The 19,921-nt window shown below is 49.0% G+C and overlaps 1 protein-coding gene across 2 annotated transcripts in view; it reads left to right on the top strand.

Moving 5' to 3' along the window:
• TMEM181 (transmembrane protein 181) overlaps positions 1-19,921 on the top strand; it is a 377,932-nt gene that overhangs the window by 228,910 nt on the left and 129,101 nt on the right. For both annotated transcript variants that reach the window (XM_078649124.1, XM_078649125.1), the window contains exon 5: positions 17,416-17,537. In XM_078649124.1, the coding sequence (XP_078505250.1) occupies positions 17,416-17,537 (122 nt within the window). The remainder of the gene's footprint in view (positions 1-17,415; positions 17,538-19,921) is intronic.

Raw genomic sequence — 19,921 nt, forward strand, 5'->3', positions numbered from 1 at the left:
ACTCTCTGCACCTCCCAAGTCGGGCACCTCAAGGGCCGCCTTCTGCGGTGATTTCGGCTCGCCAGGGGGTCACCGGGTATCGCATTGGCTTCTCTGGTGTGAGGTCTGCAGCTGGCAGGGTCCGCGTAGTGCTGCAAGGGCGCGCCGGCGGCCGCTGACGGTGGAGCAGAGGGCCCAAAGCCGGGGCCTCAGTTTTCGCGACCCCGGCCAGTCTCCGCCCCTTCAGCGGCCGGGCCGCAGAGGTGTGCGTTGGTCTGGGCCCCGAGGACAATGCTCCGATGGGTGATGGGCCCCTGTGCCAGGTAATGCGCAGCGAGACCAGCCCTCCCCTCGGGACCCGCAGGCCACACTGGTAGGCCCCGCAGGGGTGTGTGTCGTCCCGCCTGCCCCGGCGCTGAGGCGGTCCGACCCTCAGGCCCCCTGGCAGCCCTCCCGCCGGGGGCTTGATCGTGCCCCCCGAGTCTTCGCCGCGTCGCGTTCGCTCTCTCTCCTCACCTTTCTCGCTGGTCTGGCGCGGGGCACCCCTCCGCGGTTCCTCTCGGCAGGCTCCAGCCCTCAGCTCCGTGCAGCTCTCCCGCACGGTCCCTCAGCGCATTGAGCGGGCGGGATAAGTTCCAGCGCTGCGGGGATGGGGCCGCAGGGCAGCGCCAAAGGCCGCGGTTGCCAGCGCAGAAGGCCCAAGCCGGGGCCTCGATTTTCGCGACTCCCGGCCGGTCCGTTCCTCAGCACCGGCCGGGTCGCGGCTGCTGGAGTGCACGTCAGTCCGGGCCCTCGCTCCGGTAATGTCGGCAGGAGTTCCCTCCGGTCGGCTCCCAGGTGCTCCGGTCGTCCCACCGCCGGGGGGGGGGGAAGCAGGGGCAGCAATGGAGCAGTCAGTCGGCCCCAGCCTCACAGCCGCGATCCGGCGGTCTCAGTCTCCGGAGCCTCCCAACACAGCCCTGGCTACTTGGCTCACGGGGTCACCGCCGCTGTCCGCTGTCCTTCACAGCAATTTACCGTGCTTTAGGGAGGTTAGGCTGTGCATATAGCTGCGTTTAGGCGGGATCGGGCAGGGAGCCTCGGAGACCTGCGTCCGATCACGCCGCCATCTTGGACACGCCCCATGTGCTACTGTTTTAAATTTTTAATGTCATGTTTTGTTGCTTGCACTGGAACTTTTTATTTCCTATATTGCGTTTACAAGTCTTTGTGGTGGTGTTTCAAATGGCCCAGCATTGCTTTTGCAAAAAATAGTTTTGTGTCTCTGAAGTCTATGACCTGCAAGGCATTGTTTACAGTACTGTAATTTTCATTGTCTTCCTCTTGTGGTTGCTGCTGTTCTTCAGGTGATGTTTCAACACTCTGTTACCAGACGCCCTCTTTGCATCCCTACCTTAACTGTCTGGTATGGGTGCAAAGCCTGCATGTGCTTCACATGCTGCATGTACCTGTAGAGTTCTGCCCAGGTTGGCCCCGGTGGTGCAAGTTACTTTTTGGGCATTGATCTGCTATTCGCCCAGTTGGAAATGTAAAAATATTCCAAGCCACTGGTTCCGTTTTTGAGTCTAGTGGAAGGTTTTACTATTGATGACAGTGCAATCACATCATCTTGTGATATTACAACACAGGAGGGAGTTCTTTTCCTGAAATGATGGTGTTACATTCCCTGGGCAGCAAGACTCCTTTGTAAAATAGCACTGTGTAAATGGTATTCAGGAAATTGCTTTGTGCTTTTTTTCTGAAGCCTGTGGGTGTACTTTTTTGAGTAGTGAACCTTGAGTGTCAAATCAGATTGCTGCTTTCATTTTTTATGCCTTATTTGTACTGTGGTACTCCAGCTGCACCCATAGTGTCAATGAAAGAGTGCAATCGTACTCTTGTGAGAACTTTGCTTCTTTTTCGGAGCCTGTGGTACCCACAAACTACAGCGAGACCCGGAGGTTTATCGAAAATTCTGTTTAATATGAAGTGGTAATTTTTTCCAAGTTTGAGCTTTGGGTTTTCCTGACTGGTCCAAACAAGTAAGAGATTTTGTAGCTTTTATTATAATTTCTGCAAGTGTAGTGGTACCAAAATATGGTACTGTGGTACTAAAGACTCAGTAAAACACGCAGATTGGCTGTGTGATTGTATCCAAACAATCTAAAGTCATTTAAGCACCATTTCCTTATTAGGCATTGCGATATAATTTGGTTCATAACTTTTGCAATTGGTTCCTATTTTCTTTTTTGCTTTTGGGCTTGCCTCTTTTTTTCGTGGATTAGATCAAAACTAACTTGGAAAAAGCCATCAGGAGGAGACCACTGTGAAACGAATGAGACCCTGAATATAAGGAGGAGGAAAGCAGAGGCCCTCCCAAACCAATACTATAGTTCTTCTCAATTTGACCTGGCTAGAAGAAGGTCTCTGCAAAGAAAGTCACATTCAAAATCTGTGACCAGAAATTCGGCAGAGTAACAGGTGAAAAGTACTCCTTTGATACTTACGGGGTGCATAATCATCTCCATGCATTGGCATTCCTGCCAGTTCAGTGCTGCAAAAAGGAAAAGGCAAGAAGAGCAGGGCACATCTCCATATAGCACCTCCCTCCAGCACGAGTGACTCCTGAAGATTCACATCGCCCAGGTAGTCTAGCAGCTCAACAGCAATGTCCGAATTGTCTTGACTGTGACAAAGTAACATCTGTAGGTGAGCAGAGTGCCACTGTTTGGAAAAACCAGGTGATAGCTCAGCAGGCAACTTGAATTTTTTTTTTTAGTTAAATTTCTCTTCCTAAGATCAGACACCCTATTTTTGATTTATTTCTATTTTACTTACTTACTGCTCATTAAGCCGGCTGCATGTGGAGCAGCAGTGACTCCTCTTCTGTCTGTGTTGGGCAAGTTTCTGTATCGTGCACCCGCTGTGGTGTAGGGACTTAATTTCTGTTTCCACAGTTTGCCGCCAGGTGTTCTTTGCGCCTGCCTATCTTCCGTTTACCTTCTGAGGTCCAGTGGAGAGCTATTCTTGTGACTGAGTCTTGTTCTCTTGTGACGGTATGTTCAATCCATCATCATTTTCTTATAATGATGCTGTCCATTACTAAATGGTATTTTATTCCCCTTCAAAAAAAAAATTACAGAGTTAAAAATTGATAGGGTTAGATATTTATGTCTGTGTGTCATGCCTGACAGTTTGTTACTATGTACCTGGTCCAGAATTTGTAATGTTGAAGTTGCAGAAAGGGGTCACAATATCCGCTCCAACATTTTTGCGAATTGTATGATCGTTTGTGAACCATCTTTTGTACCGAAATGTTGGTTCACAAAATACTGGATTCTAGTGCTTCTGAGTCCTACCTCGCTCATCAGTGCTCATGCTCTTGCAGACTGCAACCTACATTTGCCGCCATCATAGAGCCATGGCCAGGCAGAGTGCCCAGCCTTCACCCATACCTCCCTTTTCTGGAGGCAGTCAACTCCCTGCGACCAACCCACCCCCCAAAGTCTGCTGCCAAGTTCCACTGCCACAACCATTGGCAATGTGCAGCCTCGTTCCAGTCCTTTTGCCCAACCTGCCACGAGGAGCCAATCCCCAGCACCTTTTTATATATATATTTTTTTAGTTGTTGGTGCTGTGGTACTACTGTGGTACAGTTAGTGTCACTGTGCCTCAAAGGGGCTTCTTTATTTGCCACAATAGTTCTGAACGACCTGTGATAAAAAGAGGTTTTTATCTGTTGCTGGTACCCTTCCTGTCTCTTTTTATATGCCTTTTTAGATTTTCAAGATGAGGGAACCGAGTCCCTGAGTCCTGTGTTAGTGCATGCAACATTTTACCCTAATGTTGCATCCGACTACTCAGAATGATCTGGTACCGTAGTTGCTGCAGTATTGTATTGACCAACAGGAGAAAATGCTCCCTTGAACAATCAGGTTTGAGTCCTTTCTGTATTTTTGCCATTTATATTGTTGCAGCTGCAATTTCTGTATCTGGATCATGTTCTCCATTGACCATCCGTACAAACAATACCACCATCAGGATCCAAAATACCACTAAAATGAATGTTAGTGTGAGGCTAACACAAGTCCAAGGTGGTTTCACATGTTCCTCCATGACACATTTAAAGTGCATCCTTTTGCTTTGCAAGGAATTCTCTTTGGAAACTGTTCTCACTTAGTTATATTTTCTTATTGTACTTTTTTCGCAGGATAGTCTCACATTCCGATAATTCTGCATCTGAATCTTGTGAGGTACAAATACTTGAACATTGAAAGGTTTAATCTTATTCACTTTTGAGTACTAAAGATAGTGTAGTTGGCAAAAAGCAGTTGTTACAGCAGTTGTTTCAGTGCTTATCGCTTGTGCTTGGGATGGATTTAACTTCAGTTTCATGAGGAATATCTGACTGGTACACATTCTGTGACTGGGTTTTCGGTTGCACAATCATCAGTGACTTGAAAGTTGCACTGCACTGCTCTTTTGTATGGAATAAGTCACATGATATGGCTTTACCGTGTCCACAGACACAATCACATTCTTTGTTTTTTTCAAGGTACTGGTTGTAATATCAACTCACTTGTTCCTTTTGTCCACAACTCCGACACAGGATCGTGATCGGGTAGACTGAACTCTTCCTTTAGTTCCAATTCCTCTACTACGAGTTAACCTTCCTACAGCAGCCAGCCAAAAACTGGAAATAGGTTTGTAGTTTAGCGTAGACCATCGCAGGTTTGCCGTAAATCCTGCAGCAAAGTCAAAAGTGATTGATCACGTGAATCGTTCCCTCCTGTAAGGTCAGGTACATATATTGTGACACGAAACAGCAACTTATTAAGGAGTGCAATTTAGTAGCTCAGACCTTCGCATATTATTTAACGCTCTCTCTGTCCTATATTAGTTTTAGACCCTTGATCCACCATTATCTACAACAATTGCAGTGGAGGCTTATTTTGCTATACTGTTCGATCTCTTGAACATTCAGTCTGCACCAAACCTAAAAGGTGATGGGAATTGGCTATTTAGTTCTTCCTTAACAAGTGCCTCTACTAATGCCTTTGAAGTAAAAGCTGGCGCTTGTTCAGAATGAAATGTATGAACACCACCCAATACTACTAAGCCTTAAAAGTCTTTTTGGGCTGCGAGAATTGTGAATTGTTGCCGTGGCCACACCCATATAAATCTTGGACACAAATTAAACCACTACTGTATATATTTGAATGTATTTATTGACTGAAACAGACTGTCATAGTCTAAGTACACAATTTAGAAGGGATGAGCTGCTTTTTGCAAGGGAGCTTGTGTGGGTCTCACAATGTAGAGTGCTTTATTTTTTTGACAGATTTCACATTGTGGTGCATATTATGTTGCTTATTTTGGCATTAATGACCACCAGTAATGCTCCTTTAGTGTGTGTCATTTCATTTAGCTGGGCAATGCCTCATTATAGCACTTATAGTGAGTGGATTCATGGATGTTGTATTTGTCTCTTTGGGTATTTATACCATCCCTACTTCAGTACCTCAATGCTGCAGTATGTTCTGTCTCAATTGTCGTATATGTTTCCAACTTATGTAAGCATTGTTTAGTCTCAGGTGTTCCTGTTGTAGATGTGGTATGTACATAGCTAATACAGGCTAAATCTGCCCTTTTAAAATGTGTGGACCTAACCATACATTTTGTGTGGAAGTATCCCCTGAAACAATGTGGAGTATCCAGTGCTAGTCAGTGGCAATAAAAAATAAAACAAAAGGATCATATTTGTTGCAGGAGAAATCCTTGCATACTTTGTAAATAGCCTTGCCATATCTGCAGTCTCTAGTTCAGTGTAGGAGCAAAACAGCCTAACAACCTTAACCAAAGTCTCCCGATTACCTGGGCTCATTGCCCTCGCACCTACCCACTATCGCATACCTCCTGGATCACTGCAGCCTCCGGCTCTGGATCCTATCTACTCCTCCTCCAGAATTCATCCGCTCCCACTTCAAGTGCTGCTTAAATCTCCGGACATAGCCAGCTCTCTTCCAGTGCCCAATCCAACTGGTCTTGATCCTTCAGACCCTCCAGCACTGTTCCCTAACTATCTGTAACCAGGTCCCGATGATGGCCTAACATTGTATATAGGCCGAAACACTGTTGACTTTCACAGCGTAATTTACAGCACCTTTCTCGAGATTGCCCAACTAAATGATTTTGTACTATCTGCATTGATTGTATGGGCATCACTACGATTTTACTTTGTATATATAAATTGTATTGTTTGTGCCCTTCTCCCGTTGTATATACTCCCTCATGTGTCATGAGCGCCGTTCACTCTTACACGAGCACTTGCACACAGTATATCACAGGTTATATGTCATTCAATGTAACCCAGTGCTTTGTTTGTCCTTGAATATATGACTATATGCAAAAGTTTCTCATTTGCCACATGTCTCTTCAATTTGTCTCCCTGCTCCCCCTTTCTTGCTCACAGCAATTAATTGTGCTCCCTCAGAAATGGCCTCTCAAACAATACCCTCTGAGACACTGTTATTCTTCAAGGTGCTTTGCCTGGCACTTTCGGCCCCTTCGAGGCAAATTACCTAACGGTTTCACCCCTTTCCTGGTTTTCCAGGGTTTCCAATATTGCCAGCACTAGACTCCACCATCAGGACAACAACCTTCTCAGTCATTGGGTGGCCCCATCAGAGACAACGTGCCATTTGGTCCCCCTCCCCTTGTACATCCACAGCGGCTAAACCTTTTCAGTGTGTCCTTTTAGACACACACCCATCCTATGTGAGGTGAGATCAGACATTTTCCCCAAGGGTCGCCAGACATCACTTTGGAGGCATGGGTTCTCCAAGTTGTCCATCTGGGCTGCACCCTTTCATTTCTTTCTAACCTGCTGCACCTTCCAGCTCCATCAGTGTGGCTGACAGAGGAGCACATGCCCATTTTGCAGCAAGACGTGCAGGCCTCTTTAGCCAAAGGAGGCATAGGGAAGGTTTTGGCCTCGTACGTAGGATCGTCTTTGTTACCCTGCTACTTTCTTGTGTCGAAGGACAGAGGGCTTTGATCTATTTTAGATCTCCACCCTCTCAACGCCTTCTGCCGAAGGAGAAATTCAAGATGCTCACACTGGCCCAGGTTTTGTCTGCCCTGGATCCTGGGGAACTAGATGGTAGTGCTGGACTAGTAGGAAGAGTATTCCCATTCAGCGGGCCTTCAGGCATGATCTGCAGTTCATAGTGGGCCAGGTGCATTTTCAGTTTTGTGTGCTCATCGTTGAGCCTCACCATAGACCCTCCGATGTTCACAAAGTAATGGTGGTGATTGCAGTGCATCTTCCAAGGTTGGGTGTGCCAGTGTTTCATTGGCTAGCAAAGATGGGCAAACCAGTGCAGTAAAGAACCATTTCTAGGTGGATAGCCCTCTACATTAAAATCTGCAGTGCAAAAGCTAAGAAGCAGCCACCTGAAGAATTAAGGGCTCATTCCACTGGAGCCAAGGCTACTACTGTTCTTTCATACAAAGTACCTGACCTGGATATCTGTCAGGCTCCTACGTGGCCATCAGTGCACACATTCCTGTAGCACTATTGGTTTGACAGTCTGGACCTTTGGGGTAGGTGTTTTGCCTGTTTGGTCGTGCAGAACCTTTTGGTCTGACCTACCACCAGGGTGCTGCTTGGTCTATCCACAAGTTGAGGAATCTGTGGTTATACGTATCCATCAGAAGAACAAGCTACTTACCTTCTGAAATGCTCTTTGTGTTATATACGGTAACCACAGATTCCTCCCGCCTCCCTGTTCTGTGGAATTGACTCTTTTCTATATAAAAAGGTCCCAAATTACAGATATGCCCGCTAGTCAGGCCAGTTTGCAATGGCCTCTGCTTCTGAAGGCTTACAAGCCTTCGAAAGCAACTGACGTCCACGTGCTTGACTGGCGCTTATATGTTCCCCTGCTAGTCACTTCCAGAGTGAAAAGTCGTTGGTGTGACGCCCCATGACCCCATCTACCGGCAGTTATCAGCCAGAAAGAGCACTAACGAACATAAATAACTTTTTCATCTTGCACACTCTGTTAACACTGCCATTAAGAATATTTGTCTTCTAGGCCCTAAGCCTCAGACACTCAAGCACGCACACACTCACTCACTGTCTTTCACTGTCACTTTATCCTTCTCTCCAGTTAGTGTCCATGCTGGAATACAGTAAGGATTGGTTTGTATGTAACATGTATGTAAAAAGCCCTTCACGCACAAGTTTTGTAACAAAATGCACTCTGCTTACCCTTAAGGCTTGTTTTCTGGCAGTAGTTTGATTTACTTCAGCCTGTTCTTTATCATTCATTGCAGGGTATTAACTTTAATATCCCTCATTTAACTCCATAAATTCATACGGTTGCAAAAACTTTTCCTAGAAACTATTTATTTATTTATTTATTTATTGAAGTTTTGTATAGCGCTAGCTGGACCCGGGGGTATCAGAGCGCTTCACAGAAAAATACAGAAATGGGTTTGGGAGATGGTGTCCTTTCACCGTCAGGTGTGGGGTTCTCGTTAAGCACCGGAGCGCTCAAGGAAGAGGGCTTTGAGTAGCGATTTGAATTGCGGGGGAAGGAGGTGGTCATTCTGATATGGGGGGCGGGGGGGGGGGGGGGGGGGTTCCAGATCTTGGGAGCATTCCCCGCAAAGGATTTATTTGAGGTTTTGTGTTTCTGAAATTTCAGAGGGATAAGTAGGAGTATATTGGAGCTTCTGAGGTTCCTGGATTGACCGGCCCTTTTGAGTTTGGAGGCCAGGTATTCTGGTTTACCTGTATGCAGGGCTTTATGTGTGAGGCAAGCTGTGCGGAAGCTGGCTCGTTGGTCAATCGGGAGCCACTTCAGTTCCTTGAGTGCCGGAGAGATGTGCTCGTATTTCTTTGTTCCTGTGACCATTCTTGCTGCTGCGTTGAGGGTGGAGGGGAGAGGTCCCAGGTGCGACTTGGCTGTTCCAGTCAGCACTGCGATGCCATAGTCAATTCTGGAGAGCACAAGTGCCTGAGTGGCCTGTTTCAGGTCTTAGGGGGGGAGGAAGGGTTTGATTTTGTAGAGAAGTTTCAAGTTCCGGAACGCGCTTTTGGCGGTTTTTGAGATGTGTTTATTCATGGCTAGTTTGGGGTCGAGAGTGATCCCTAGGGATTTTGCGGAGTCCGTTGGCGTTAGAGAGACATTTAGGGCATTTAAGGCTTTGAGCCATTCCACTATTTGAGGGTTTTCATCTTTGTTCGAAATGAGGAGTACTTCCGTTTTTTCTTCATTAAGTTTGAGGTGGTTGGCTGAGAGCCAGTGTTGGACCTCCATGAGTGTAACATTTAGTCTGTGAATGTCTGCGATCGATGTGGTTTCCAGATAGAGTTGTGTGTCATCCGCGTAGAGGTGGAAGGGGATGTTGGAGTTCCTTAGAAGTGAGGTGAGGGGTTCCATGTAGATGTTGAAGAGTTGTGGGGAGAGTACTGACCATTGCGGAACTCCTCTGCTGATGGGGAGGGGGTCTGATTCGAAGCTGTTGATCTTTATTCTTTGAGTGCGGTTGTTGAGAAAAGATGAGAACCATTTTAAGACCATCTGTTCAATGTCTGCTCTCTCCTGGAGGACATTAAGTAGGAGGGTGTGATCCACTGTGTCGAACGCAGCCGAGAGGTCAAGGAGGATGAGAAGGACACATTGGTTGGAGTCGAGTGACATGTGCAGATCATCTAGGACATTTAGGATTGCGGTTTCAGTGTTGCAGCCCTTTCTGAACCCTGACTGGTGAGGGTCAAGAAGATTAGTGTTCTCTAGATGTTGGGTTAGTTGTGACAGCACACATCTTTCAAGAATTTTGGATAGGAACGGAAGGTTAGAGACTGGTCTGAAGTTGTTCATGTCCATGGGGTCAAGGCCAGGTTTTTTCAGAAGTGGTGTGACTTGTCCTAGTTTAAGGCAGTCAGGAATGGAGCCCTCGCTCAAGGAACTGTTGATGATCTTGCCCCAGATTGGGGCTAGAGTGAGCTTCAGCTCCTGGGCCAGTCTCGAGGGGAGTTGATCGAGGGAGTGAGATGAGGGTTTAGCGGAGGCGATAAGATTGCTTATCGTTTCCTCCTTGACCGGCTGGAAGGATGACCAGCTGATAGATGGGGTTACTGGGGGGATGTGGTTAGTTGCAGAACTCCGGGTTTCTGTGCAGGAGGGGAGTTGCGAGCTGAAAGAACGATCAATTTTGTCGATTTTTTTTTTTTATTCTTTCAATGAAAAAGCTTGCAAAGTTGTCGCATTGGGTTTTGGACGCCACTAAGTTGGCTGCCATTGGAATGGAGGTTTGATTCCTGATGATGTTGAAGAGTTCCTTGGGGCGTTTTCTGGCAGTGTCTAACGCAGAGCAGAAGAAGGATGACTTTTTGTTCTTGATATGAATATAGTAGTTTTTGCGTGCTGCCTTGAGTTGATCCCGATGGAGGGAGGTGGGGTTGTTCCTCCAAGTTCTTTCCAAGGATCTGAGGTGTCTTCTTTCCTCATTAATGTCAGTGGACAACCATGTTCTAGACGGAATGCTTCTGGGTTTTTTTAGTTTCAAAGGTACCAGTTGATCCAGAGTGAGCTCCAGGTTAGCATGATAGAGCGAGGTGAGTTCCGCGGTTGAGAGTGACTCCATTGTGTTCGGGAGGAGTGTGCTGAGTCCTTCTTCTAGCTTGTCTCGGGGGACTCTGGAAGTGCTCCTGACCCACTTAGGGGGGGCTTGAGTGGGTGGGAGGGATAGGGCCGGCTGGTTGATATGGAAGAGAATGATGTGGTGGTCTGACCAGTCCACCGGGATGATGTGATCAATCGAGACTGCATTTTTGTTCGCAATGATAGCATCCAGGATCGCTCCTCTGTAATGCGTTTCCTCTGAGCAGTGTTGGATCATATCGTTGTCATGCAGAAGGGTGTTGAGAGATTGAATCAGCGAGTTATTGGATTCGTTCCATCTTAGGTTGAGGTCACCCAGAATTAAGCTGTGGTTGCTAATGAGTGCTGATTAAGTGATCAGATCCGACAGCTGAGCTCTAAATTCTTGTAGTTGCCTGGAGGGTGGTAGAGGAGATGGCATTGACGTGAACTGTGAGAGTGAAATTTGATGTTGACCGACAGGCATTCGAAAGAATTGTATAGGCAGGAGGGAGTTTCAGAGATGGAGAGGTCTGACACCCCCACTCACACAGCCGGACACACGCTCGACCCTATCTTCACCTCCAGCAAGCACATCTCCTTCGATCACACTACAGCTCTCCACTGGACGGATCACAGCTGTGTTCACTTCAACTACAAAACAACCCTGACCCACAACCATCCACAACCCATTCCCCGAAGAAAATGGAACAAAATCACCACCGACCAACTCCTCGCATCACTCAGCCAAAACACTCCCACCCTAACAACGGACCCAGACCAAGCGGCCACAAACCTCAGGCAATGGATCACCAACAGTGCGGACGAACTAGCACCCCTGAAAAAACACCAGTTGAAATCATTCAGCAAAAGGGCTCCCTGGTTCAATGACGACCTTAAAAAATCCAAGAAGACATGCCGCACCCTGGAGAAGAATTGGAGAAAAGAACCAACCTCAGGCAACATGGCCTCCCTCAAGACAGCCACCCGCAAACACCACCAACTGATTCGATCCGCCAAGAAATCAGCATTTAAGGACCGTCTCGACAACAATTCTCATAACAGCAAGGAACTCTTCAATATCGTCAAAGAATTCACCAACCCTCCCGCAGCATCCAACGACATCACTAACTCCCAAGACCTCTGCGATGCGCTATCCTCCTTCTTCTACAACAAAATTGCCGACATCCACAACAGCTTCATGAATACTCCCAATGACCAACTCACCCCTCCCCCTTCTGTTCCCACCCCTCCAACTAACTACCTCAAGTCCTGGAACCCAATCACCATTGAAGATACCATTCGCCTCATGAACTCAATCCACTCTGGCTCACCCTCGGACCCCTGTCCCCACTACATCTTCAACAAAGCTGACTCCTTCATCGCTCCCCAACTCCGCGATGTCATCAACTGCTCCTTCAACTCCGCCACCTTTCCAGAAATATGGAAACACGCCGAACTCAGCGCCCTTCTGAAAAAACCAACAGCAGACCCCTCAGAACTGAAAAACTACCGACCCATTTCCCTCCTCCCATTCCCGGCCAAAGTCATCGAGAAAGCCGTCAACAGCCAACTCGCAGCCTTCCTTGAATCCAACAACTCCCTGGATCCCTCACAAAACGGCTTCCGAGCCAAACACAGCACCGAAACCGCCCTCATTGCGGCGACCGACGACATCCGAGCACTCCTGGACAACGGTGAAACAGTGGCCCTCATTCTACTCGACCTCTCCGCCGCCTTCGACACTGTCTGTCACAACACCCTCATACAACGCCTCTACAACATCGGCATACAAGGAAAAGCATTGGACTGGATCATCTCGTTCCTAGCCGGAAGAACCCAGAGAGTCCGACTCCCCCCTTTCTACTCCGAGTCCACCGAAGTCATCTGCGGCGTACCTCAAGGCTCCTCACTCAGTCCCACCCTCTTCAACGTCTACATGAGTCCCCTCGCCTCCATCGCACGTCAACACAACCTCAACATCATCTCCTACGCCGACGACACCCAGCTAATCCTTTCCCTCACCAAAGACCCCAACACCGCCAAAAACAACCTTCACGAAGGCATGAAAGAAGTAGCCGAATGGATGAAACAGAGCCGCTTAAAACTAAACTCAGACAAAACGGAGGTGCTCATCCTTGGATCCTCCCCCTCGGCTTGGGACGACTCCTGGTGGCCTTCCGCTTTGGGATCAGCGCCCACACCCACAGACCATGCACGTAACCTTGGCTTCATTCTAGACTCCTCTCTCTCAATGTCCAGACAAGTCAACGCTGTATCGTCCTCCTGCTTCAACGTCCTTCGCATTCTCAAAAAGATCTTCCGCTGGATCCCCCTCGAAACAAGAAAGACTGTCACCCATGCACTGGTCACAAGTCGACTGGACTATGGCAACACACTCTACGCCGGAATTACAACAAAATTGCAGAAAAAGCTCCAGCGCATCCAAAACGCATCAGCGAGACTCATATTAGACATCCCGCGCCAAGAGCACATCACCGGTCACTTAAAAAACCTCCACTGGCTTCCCGTCAACAAAAGAATCACTTTCCGCCTTCTTACCCACGCACACAAGGCCCTTTATAATCTAGGACCCGAATGCCTCAACACCCGACTGTCCTTCTACTATCCCACCCGCCAACTAAGATCATCCAATCAAGCCCTCGCCATGGGTGGCAGATCCTTCTCCTTCCTGGCTGCCAAGACCTGGAACTCACTCCCCACCCACCTCCGCCTTACTCAGAACCACATCTCCTTCAGAAAAGAACTGAAAACTTGGCTATTCGATAAACAGTGAACCCCTCCCCCAAGCACCTTGAGACCCTCTGGGTGAGTAGTGCGCTTTATAAATGCCTGAACTTGAACTTGAGAGGTCACTTTTGTGGATAATTGCTATGCCGCCACCTTTGTGTATGGGCCTGTCTTTGCGGATGATAGAGAAACCGGGCGGCACCAGCATGTCAATAATGGGGAGGGATAGGGTGTTTAGTCATGTTTCCTTGATGAAGACTACATCCAGGTCATGAGAGAGGATGGATTCAGCTATTTCCGTTGCATGTTTGACTGCGGACCGGCTGTTGATAAGCATACAGTTCATGGGGGGGGTCTTCTTTTGATTTCAAATTGTCAGGCTTGGTTCGGGTATGGAGGAAAGAAACAATGGGGGTCTAGTGGCTCTGTGGAGGGGCAGGTCCCTACCCACTCCTGTGATGACTTAGATCGAGGAGGTGAGAGTCGAGTTCGGGAGTGGGACCTGGGCTGGCTGGTTCGAGGGGAGTTCATAAGAGGCGACGAGTGCGCTCACTTCCCTGGGGGGAGAGGGTGGTTATATATTTCTTCTGGGACTGACTGATCGCGACACAGTCAGGGCTTTAGTGAGAGGAGGCAGGGAACCTGGAAGGGGGTGGGCCCAGTTGGTGGGCAGATAGTCATTCCTAGGGAGAGGCGGCGGGATGTGGGGTGGTGCGGAGTGAGGGTAGGGCAGCTGGAGATTCCCTAGGGCAGATAAGGTTTCCTGCAGGCCAAGGATCAGGTCGCGATCTGCGCTTCAATAAGGTCGAGGTGTTGCGACAGCTCGGGTGAGGGGGAGAGGAGGGGAGGGTAGGCGGAGCTGCGCCCTATATGTGAGGGGCTTTGGGGCGAGTACCTACTGGGGGGTTCATAGGAGGGGGGTAGCTGGATCCGGGTTGGGGTTCGGTTGTGGGAAGGCTAGTAAGGGAGGTGAGTTGCGGTCCCTTCGGGGGTGGAAGTTATCTTCAATGAAGGGGGTGGTGAGAACTAGGGGAGAGTGGGTTGGCGGATTGGGGGGTTGAGTCTCGGAGTTGTCATGTCTATGTATCAATTGTGGCAGGGCTAGAGAGTGAAGGGGGTTGTTGTCCAATAGGGGGTGAGAGTTTTCTTCAATGGCTGGGAAAGTGTGAGCTAGAGGAGTGGGGGTTGGCGTGGGGGAAGACTGAGAAACTGAGTTGTTACGGGCTCTGGGAACTCTACGGGGGAGGCTGAGAGCTAGTGGTGCTTCGGGAGCTAGGAAGAGGGGGGGTTGGGAGTCCTTTGGGGAGGCGAAGGGGGCTGAATACTGGGAGGTTGGGAGAGATGGGTGGAGGACGGGAGTTTGGAAATAGGGGGAGCTAGGGCTGGTTGAGGCGTCTGATTGGCGGAGTGACTAGGCAAAGTGGGAGGGAACGCTGGGGTGGTGAGGACATGCTCCGGAGACTAGGAGTTTATAAGGAGCCAATTGGGGGGGAGGGGGTAAGTTTGTGCGGGTAATGAGTAATAGCCATCTTGAGTGAGGGGAAGAAAGAGTCGAAGAACTCTAGGTTCTCGTCTTTCGCCTGAATTAGAATGGTGCCATTGGCATAAATGGTGATGGAGATGTCTCCTGTCAGTGACTGTTGGTTCAGGGGGGGCGATAGTTAGTTTGCGGTTAAGTTCAGTGAAGGTGGTTTTGGAGACTGGGAGGAATGAGTTAAAGATGGTGACCCATACGTTAGATCTGTTGGTGTGGACAATAAAGTCTATTTTCCTCTGTCCTCTAGTTGCGCAGTGGTAGGTGTCAACAACTAGCGTTTCGGGGTGTTGCCTGATTAAATTCTGTTTGAAGCGTTTTTGGCTTTGAAGGAGAGGGTGGGTGGGAATGTTATGGCGAAGGAGTTCTGCCCTTGTGGAGATAGGTGGTTAGGAGAGGGGTAAAGATGCATGCCCAATTGCGAAACCGGGGGCATCCTAGCAGGGAAGGCAAGACCTCTGAGGCAGGGAGGGGGGTAGGACGGAGAGGTGCAGGGTAGATTGAATCGGGGCAGAAGGTAAGTTCGCCTGAGAGGTGAGATAGGGTCTGAGGATGCCAGCGATTTCAGGAAGTGGGTAGTCTGCTACGATTATGGTGCGAGGCGCTGTTAGTTAGGGGTCTCCGCTGTCCCTTAGCTGGGAGAAATTGGTACGTTGAGGTTAGGGCCGTAGTAAGTCCGGTTTCCTTGCCCATTAGCTGTTCAGGGTGATCTAAGCCGCCACGGCTGCCGTCTTGAAACTGTCAGAGCATGTAGACTAGAATGGTCAGAGCGAGTCCGAGCACCTTGCTCATATAGAATCAGTCAAGTCAAATCACGAGTAAGTTAAAATCGGGCGTAGGAAGTTAGACTTCTCTGATCAGATGATGACCCGTGTGTCGGCCATAATAAGGTCAGGCGACTCTTAGTGAGAGAAGGTGCTCGCCGGGGCTGAAGGCTTGAAACCGGCAGAGCACGCAGTCTAAAACGGGCAAAGCGGCTCCGAAGGCCTGCTCCAATACTCAGTTCAAATCAAGTCAGGAGTAGCCTTAAATCGGGCGGATCAGGACCAATTTTCCTGCCCCAGTGATGTCCTGAGTGGCGGCCATATTCAGGTCAGGCAGCCCTTATTGATAGAAAGTGACTGGTACCTGCATGGTGGGCGGGGGAGGCGCCCCTGTGGGATGGTGCTTGGGTCCACTGGATGCGGCGACGGTCTAGTGGTGTGGGGGCCTTTAATTCTCCTGAATTGGGCTCAACTGGCACTTTCGTGGCCCTTGCATATTTGGGCAGTCGGCCATCTTGAGGCCAGGCAGCCCTGTCGGTGGAGAGCGTCGGGACTGGCCCGGGGTCCGCCGCCCGACGTGAGGTCCGTCATTTTTCGACGATGTCAGATCGTCTGTCCCATCGTCGGATGAGGCGTCCCTCCTTTGCCGCCGCCAACAGGTACTCCCGAGTGCGGCTCGGCACCGCCCCCTATGACCCGGGCTCTCCGATCCGGTGAAGCCGTCCCAGGAGGGAATCGCTGCCGCCCAGCACTCCGGTAAGTGAGGGGGGACCACTCACTACTTGCGGGGTGTTTCAGCGGGTGGGGGTGCGGGGCGAGGCTCCTGCGCAGAATCCTGGTGTTGGTCTCTTGCGTGCCGGGGTCCTGGTCCTACTAGACGGGCAGGCTACCCCTGCAGACGGTTCTTCAGGGTCCCGGAGGTAGCCGGTATCGTTGTGAAGGGGTGGTGGGTCACGGGGGGGTTACGGTGGGGTCGCTCCGGTCGGGATTTACACAGTGATACCATGACCCGGAGCTCGTCCCACTCACTCTCTCCTTGCGGCCATCTTAAGAGTCTTAGGAACTAATGTGCATCCTTTTCCAGTTGTAATTGTAAAGCACATTTTCAATCTCTGGGGTCTTTTTTAATACTTGCAGGACCTAAGATAGCCCAAGCAGAGCAATCCAATGAAAATTTTTTAATTCACAATCCAAATCCGACATCTTCTGAAAAGCATAAATCAGAGGTCAGTGGGCCTATTTGTGCGAGGCAGTGTTAATTACTTTTCAAAACTAACCTTCTCTTTAGTATTCCACACTCTACTTTTGTCCTTTACCCGTAAACATTTGAAATCCACATTCTATCATGATTGCACCTAAAGCCTCTTTAGTCTATTCTTTGATCCCCTTGTTATAGACAGTTCTAGGTCTGTTTGTGTATATTGTTTGGAGGAAATGACCATGCCCAATACATTTCTTGCCTATTCTTTTTTTAAATTCCAACTACTGTACTGCTGATCCCCTTCATAATCAAGTGTTTGTGATAGAGATATACACCTTTTGCTCCTAACTGTTGTATTCTGACCTCAGTTTATTCATATCTGACCATTTGTGGGATGAATGTCTACTTTAACTTAAGTGCGTCTGTGCACCTTTCATGCCAGTAAGCAGTCTAGTTAAGGATGTTTAACTATGTTGTTTTTCTGATCTCTTTTAAAACTGATCTAATCTCTTGAACAAACTTTGACAACCTATTTCTGTCCTATCATTACAGAATCCGTCCTCTCAACCCACTTCAATGTGTCTGTTAAAATAAGTGGAGTGGTCGGGGATGCAACAACAAAGTTGATTAGTACTCCAGCTCATAATCGTACAAGGACCCTCCGTTGTGCAGGGGTAAGATTATTTAATATTATATTGCATTAGGGCTGCAATATGTTTTGTAAATAATTTTTTATAACACCCAGCACCATTTGTTCTTTCAAGAGCAGTTGGGCCAGACAGAAATGTAATGAATTTCTATGTAAACGTGTATAGCTGTCTATTAACCACATTGAAACCCAGCTTTCTCGCAAAAAGCTTTTTGAAAGTAAAGCACTTTTGGTACTGCAGACCATTGACAGCTTGGAAATATTGCTTGTTGTTATGCAATACGTTTATTAGTTTGGGAGCTAGTATTGTCTCAGTAGAGAACATTTAAAACATAGACCATTCATACTTCGCATAGCTACCGGAATGTGACTGGTAATGCTGTATGGCAACACCGTAGAAAACTGTATCGCAACCTGAAACTTCCCTCTAATCCTCATGGATTGTTACAGTTCTTTTAGCTGAATCCTGTTAATCACTTTATCCATTTTAAGTACAAGAACAGTGCATTTATCTCTGTCTTGCTGGATAAGTAAGTGACTGTAATGTGGCAGTCGGAGATGTTTGTACGACTGAAAGAAAAGATGCACTGAGCTGTAGCAGTATAGTGTGAAATTAAATATATATTTGAGATGAAAGATTACAGGATTATTCTGGGCACAGGCACCATATATATTGTTCAGGAGAAGGTAGAAAGTATGCTTTTGCATGGCATCACAAGAGATGGACAGATGGAAAAAAGCAGCATTTTGCCAAAAACTGCCGGGAAAGATAACTGTTGGACTTGACCCTTTTGGCAGGTTCATCCCTAAACTTTTTGCATGTCTCCCCCCTTATTTCTGACAAGGTGTTGGTGGTTTTAGGCCTCTGGGCACTTTAGCACTGTGGTCCAGTGTAAAGTGCATGTGCTCTCTGTGTTACATTGGTAAAGTTGGCCTGCCCTCCCATAGGAATGCATTGGGGATTCCCTGATCAGTGTGTGTCAGTGGTATTTCATTGTATGGGAGGAGCAGCGTGGTCAAGTTTAGTATGTATGGAATTGTAATAATGCTGCACAATGGTGTGCGCAGATTTATTGTGGTTATTTTACAAATGCCACTTTTAGAAGTTGGCATTTCTGTGTGCTATTTGTCTGCCTACCTGATGTGAATCGAATGTCTGGCTTGTGAGTGACAGGGGCTGGGAGGTGTGTGGCTCCAGGAGGGGCAGGGTGAGTGGATGGTGAATGGAACATCTGTGCTGGGAGTAGTGGGAGGAGTAATCCCCTGACTCTGAATAGAACTGTTCCCAGCCTACACAATGCGGGCTCCGCACTCTGTGGTGTGTCTGATCACCTAGCCCCCACCTGACAAAGGGGAAGAGGAGCTTGGAAAACAAAGTGCTCCAAATCCCCCCTGAACCAGTTGCATCTGGTTCTCCAAGCCCTGTGCTGCAGACAAAAGATGGTGTAGTATAAGTATAGGGGATGTGAACACATGAAATTGCTCACTCTCTGTGCTGTTCCTGACTTGGGGGCGTGCTGCTACTGGGGTCCAGGAGGAACCGCCATGGGGGCTGGCCTCTCTGGGCCCAGCTATGCCCCAAGGACCTGGAGGAACTTTTGCTTGGACTCGTGTTTTTCTTTTGATGCAGGACTTCTTGGGACTCCTAGCGCCTCCTGGGCGCTGTGCTTTCTTCCTTCAACTTTCCCCAGAAGACGAATGCGTGGGTTTTGCAGCGCTGGGCTGCCCGTGGAGGAGGGAATCCCCGGCATAGGGATTCCCCTGAGTTGCCACCGAGCGGGTGCCCACCCCGCATTGTGCCTGCCTAGCAGGAGCCTACCCCGCTTTGATTCTTTAAAATTGCGGGTGCCCCCACCGCTTAGGTGCTTTGTTTTGATAGAAGGTGCCCACCCCACGTTTCACCGCCTCGGCCCGAGCTGTAAAAAGAAGCCAGGTGCGCCGCCTGACTGGGGGGGGGGGGGGTCCTCGCGGGCGTCACTTCCGCCTTTCCCCGTCCAGGAAAAGGCAGCCCGAGAGAAATGCCTAGCGGGGCCCCTTGACCGGTTGGGAGCCCCAGTGCCGAAGGAAGCTGGTGAAGAGAGAGCCCCCCATGCTCAGAGAAGACACCAGAGGAGTCCGGCCCGCATTCACAGTGAGTGGGGGGGGGGGCTTGTCCATTGTGGTGATGCCGTTGAGGCACATTACCGGTGCTGGTGGATTCTGAGCGGCCCCGCCTGGCAGCGGGCCGCTCCAACGTGGGCCACATTACTCGTAGGGCTCCCGTGGCGGTCCAGAGGGCCCCGGGGTGCCCGTACCTTTTTGTTTAAGCAAACTCAGCTGCCCCGCCTGACAGTGGGCAGCTGCAACATTGGGGGCAATTTGGTTTAGTGGTAGCCCCCGAGGGCTCCGGTGAGTTGGTGCTGATCGAGG

This window comes from Lissotriton helveticus, chromosome 6 (assembly GCF_964261635.1).
Source record: "Lissotriton helveticus chromosome 6, aLisHel1.1, whole genome shotgun sequence".
NCBI classification, from domain to species: Eukaryota; Metazoa; Chordata; class Amphibia; order Caudata; family Salamandridae; genus Lissotriton; species Lissotriton helveticus.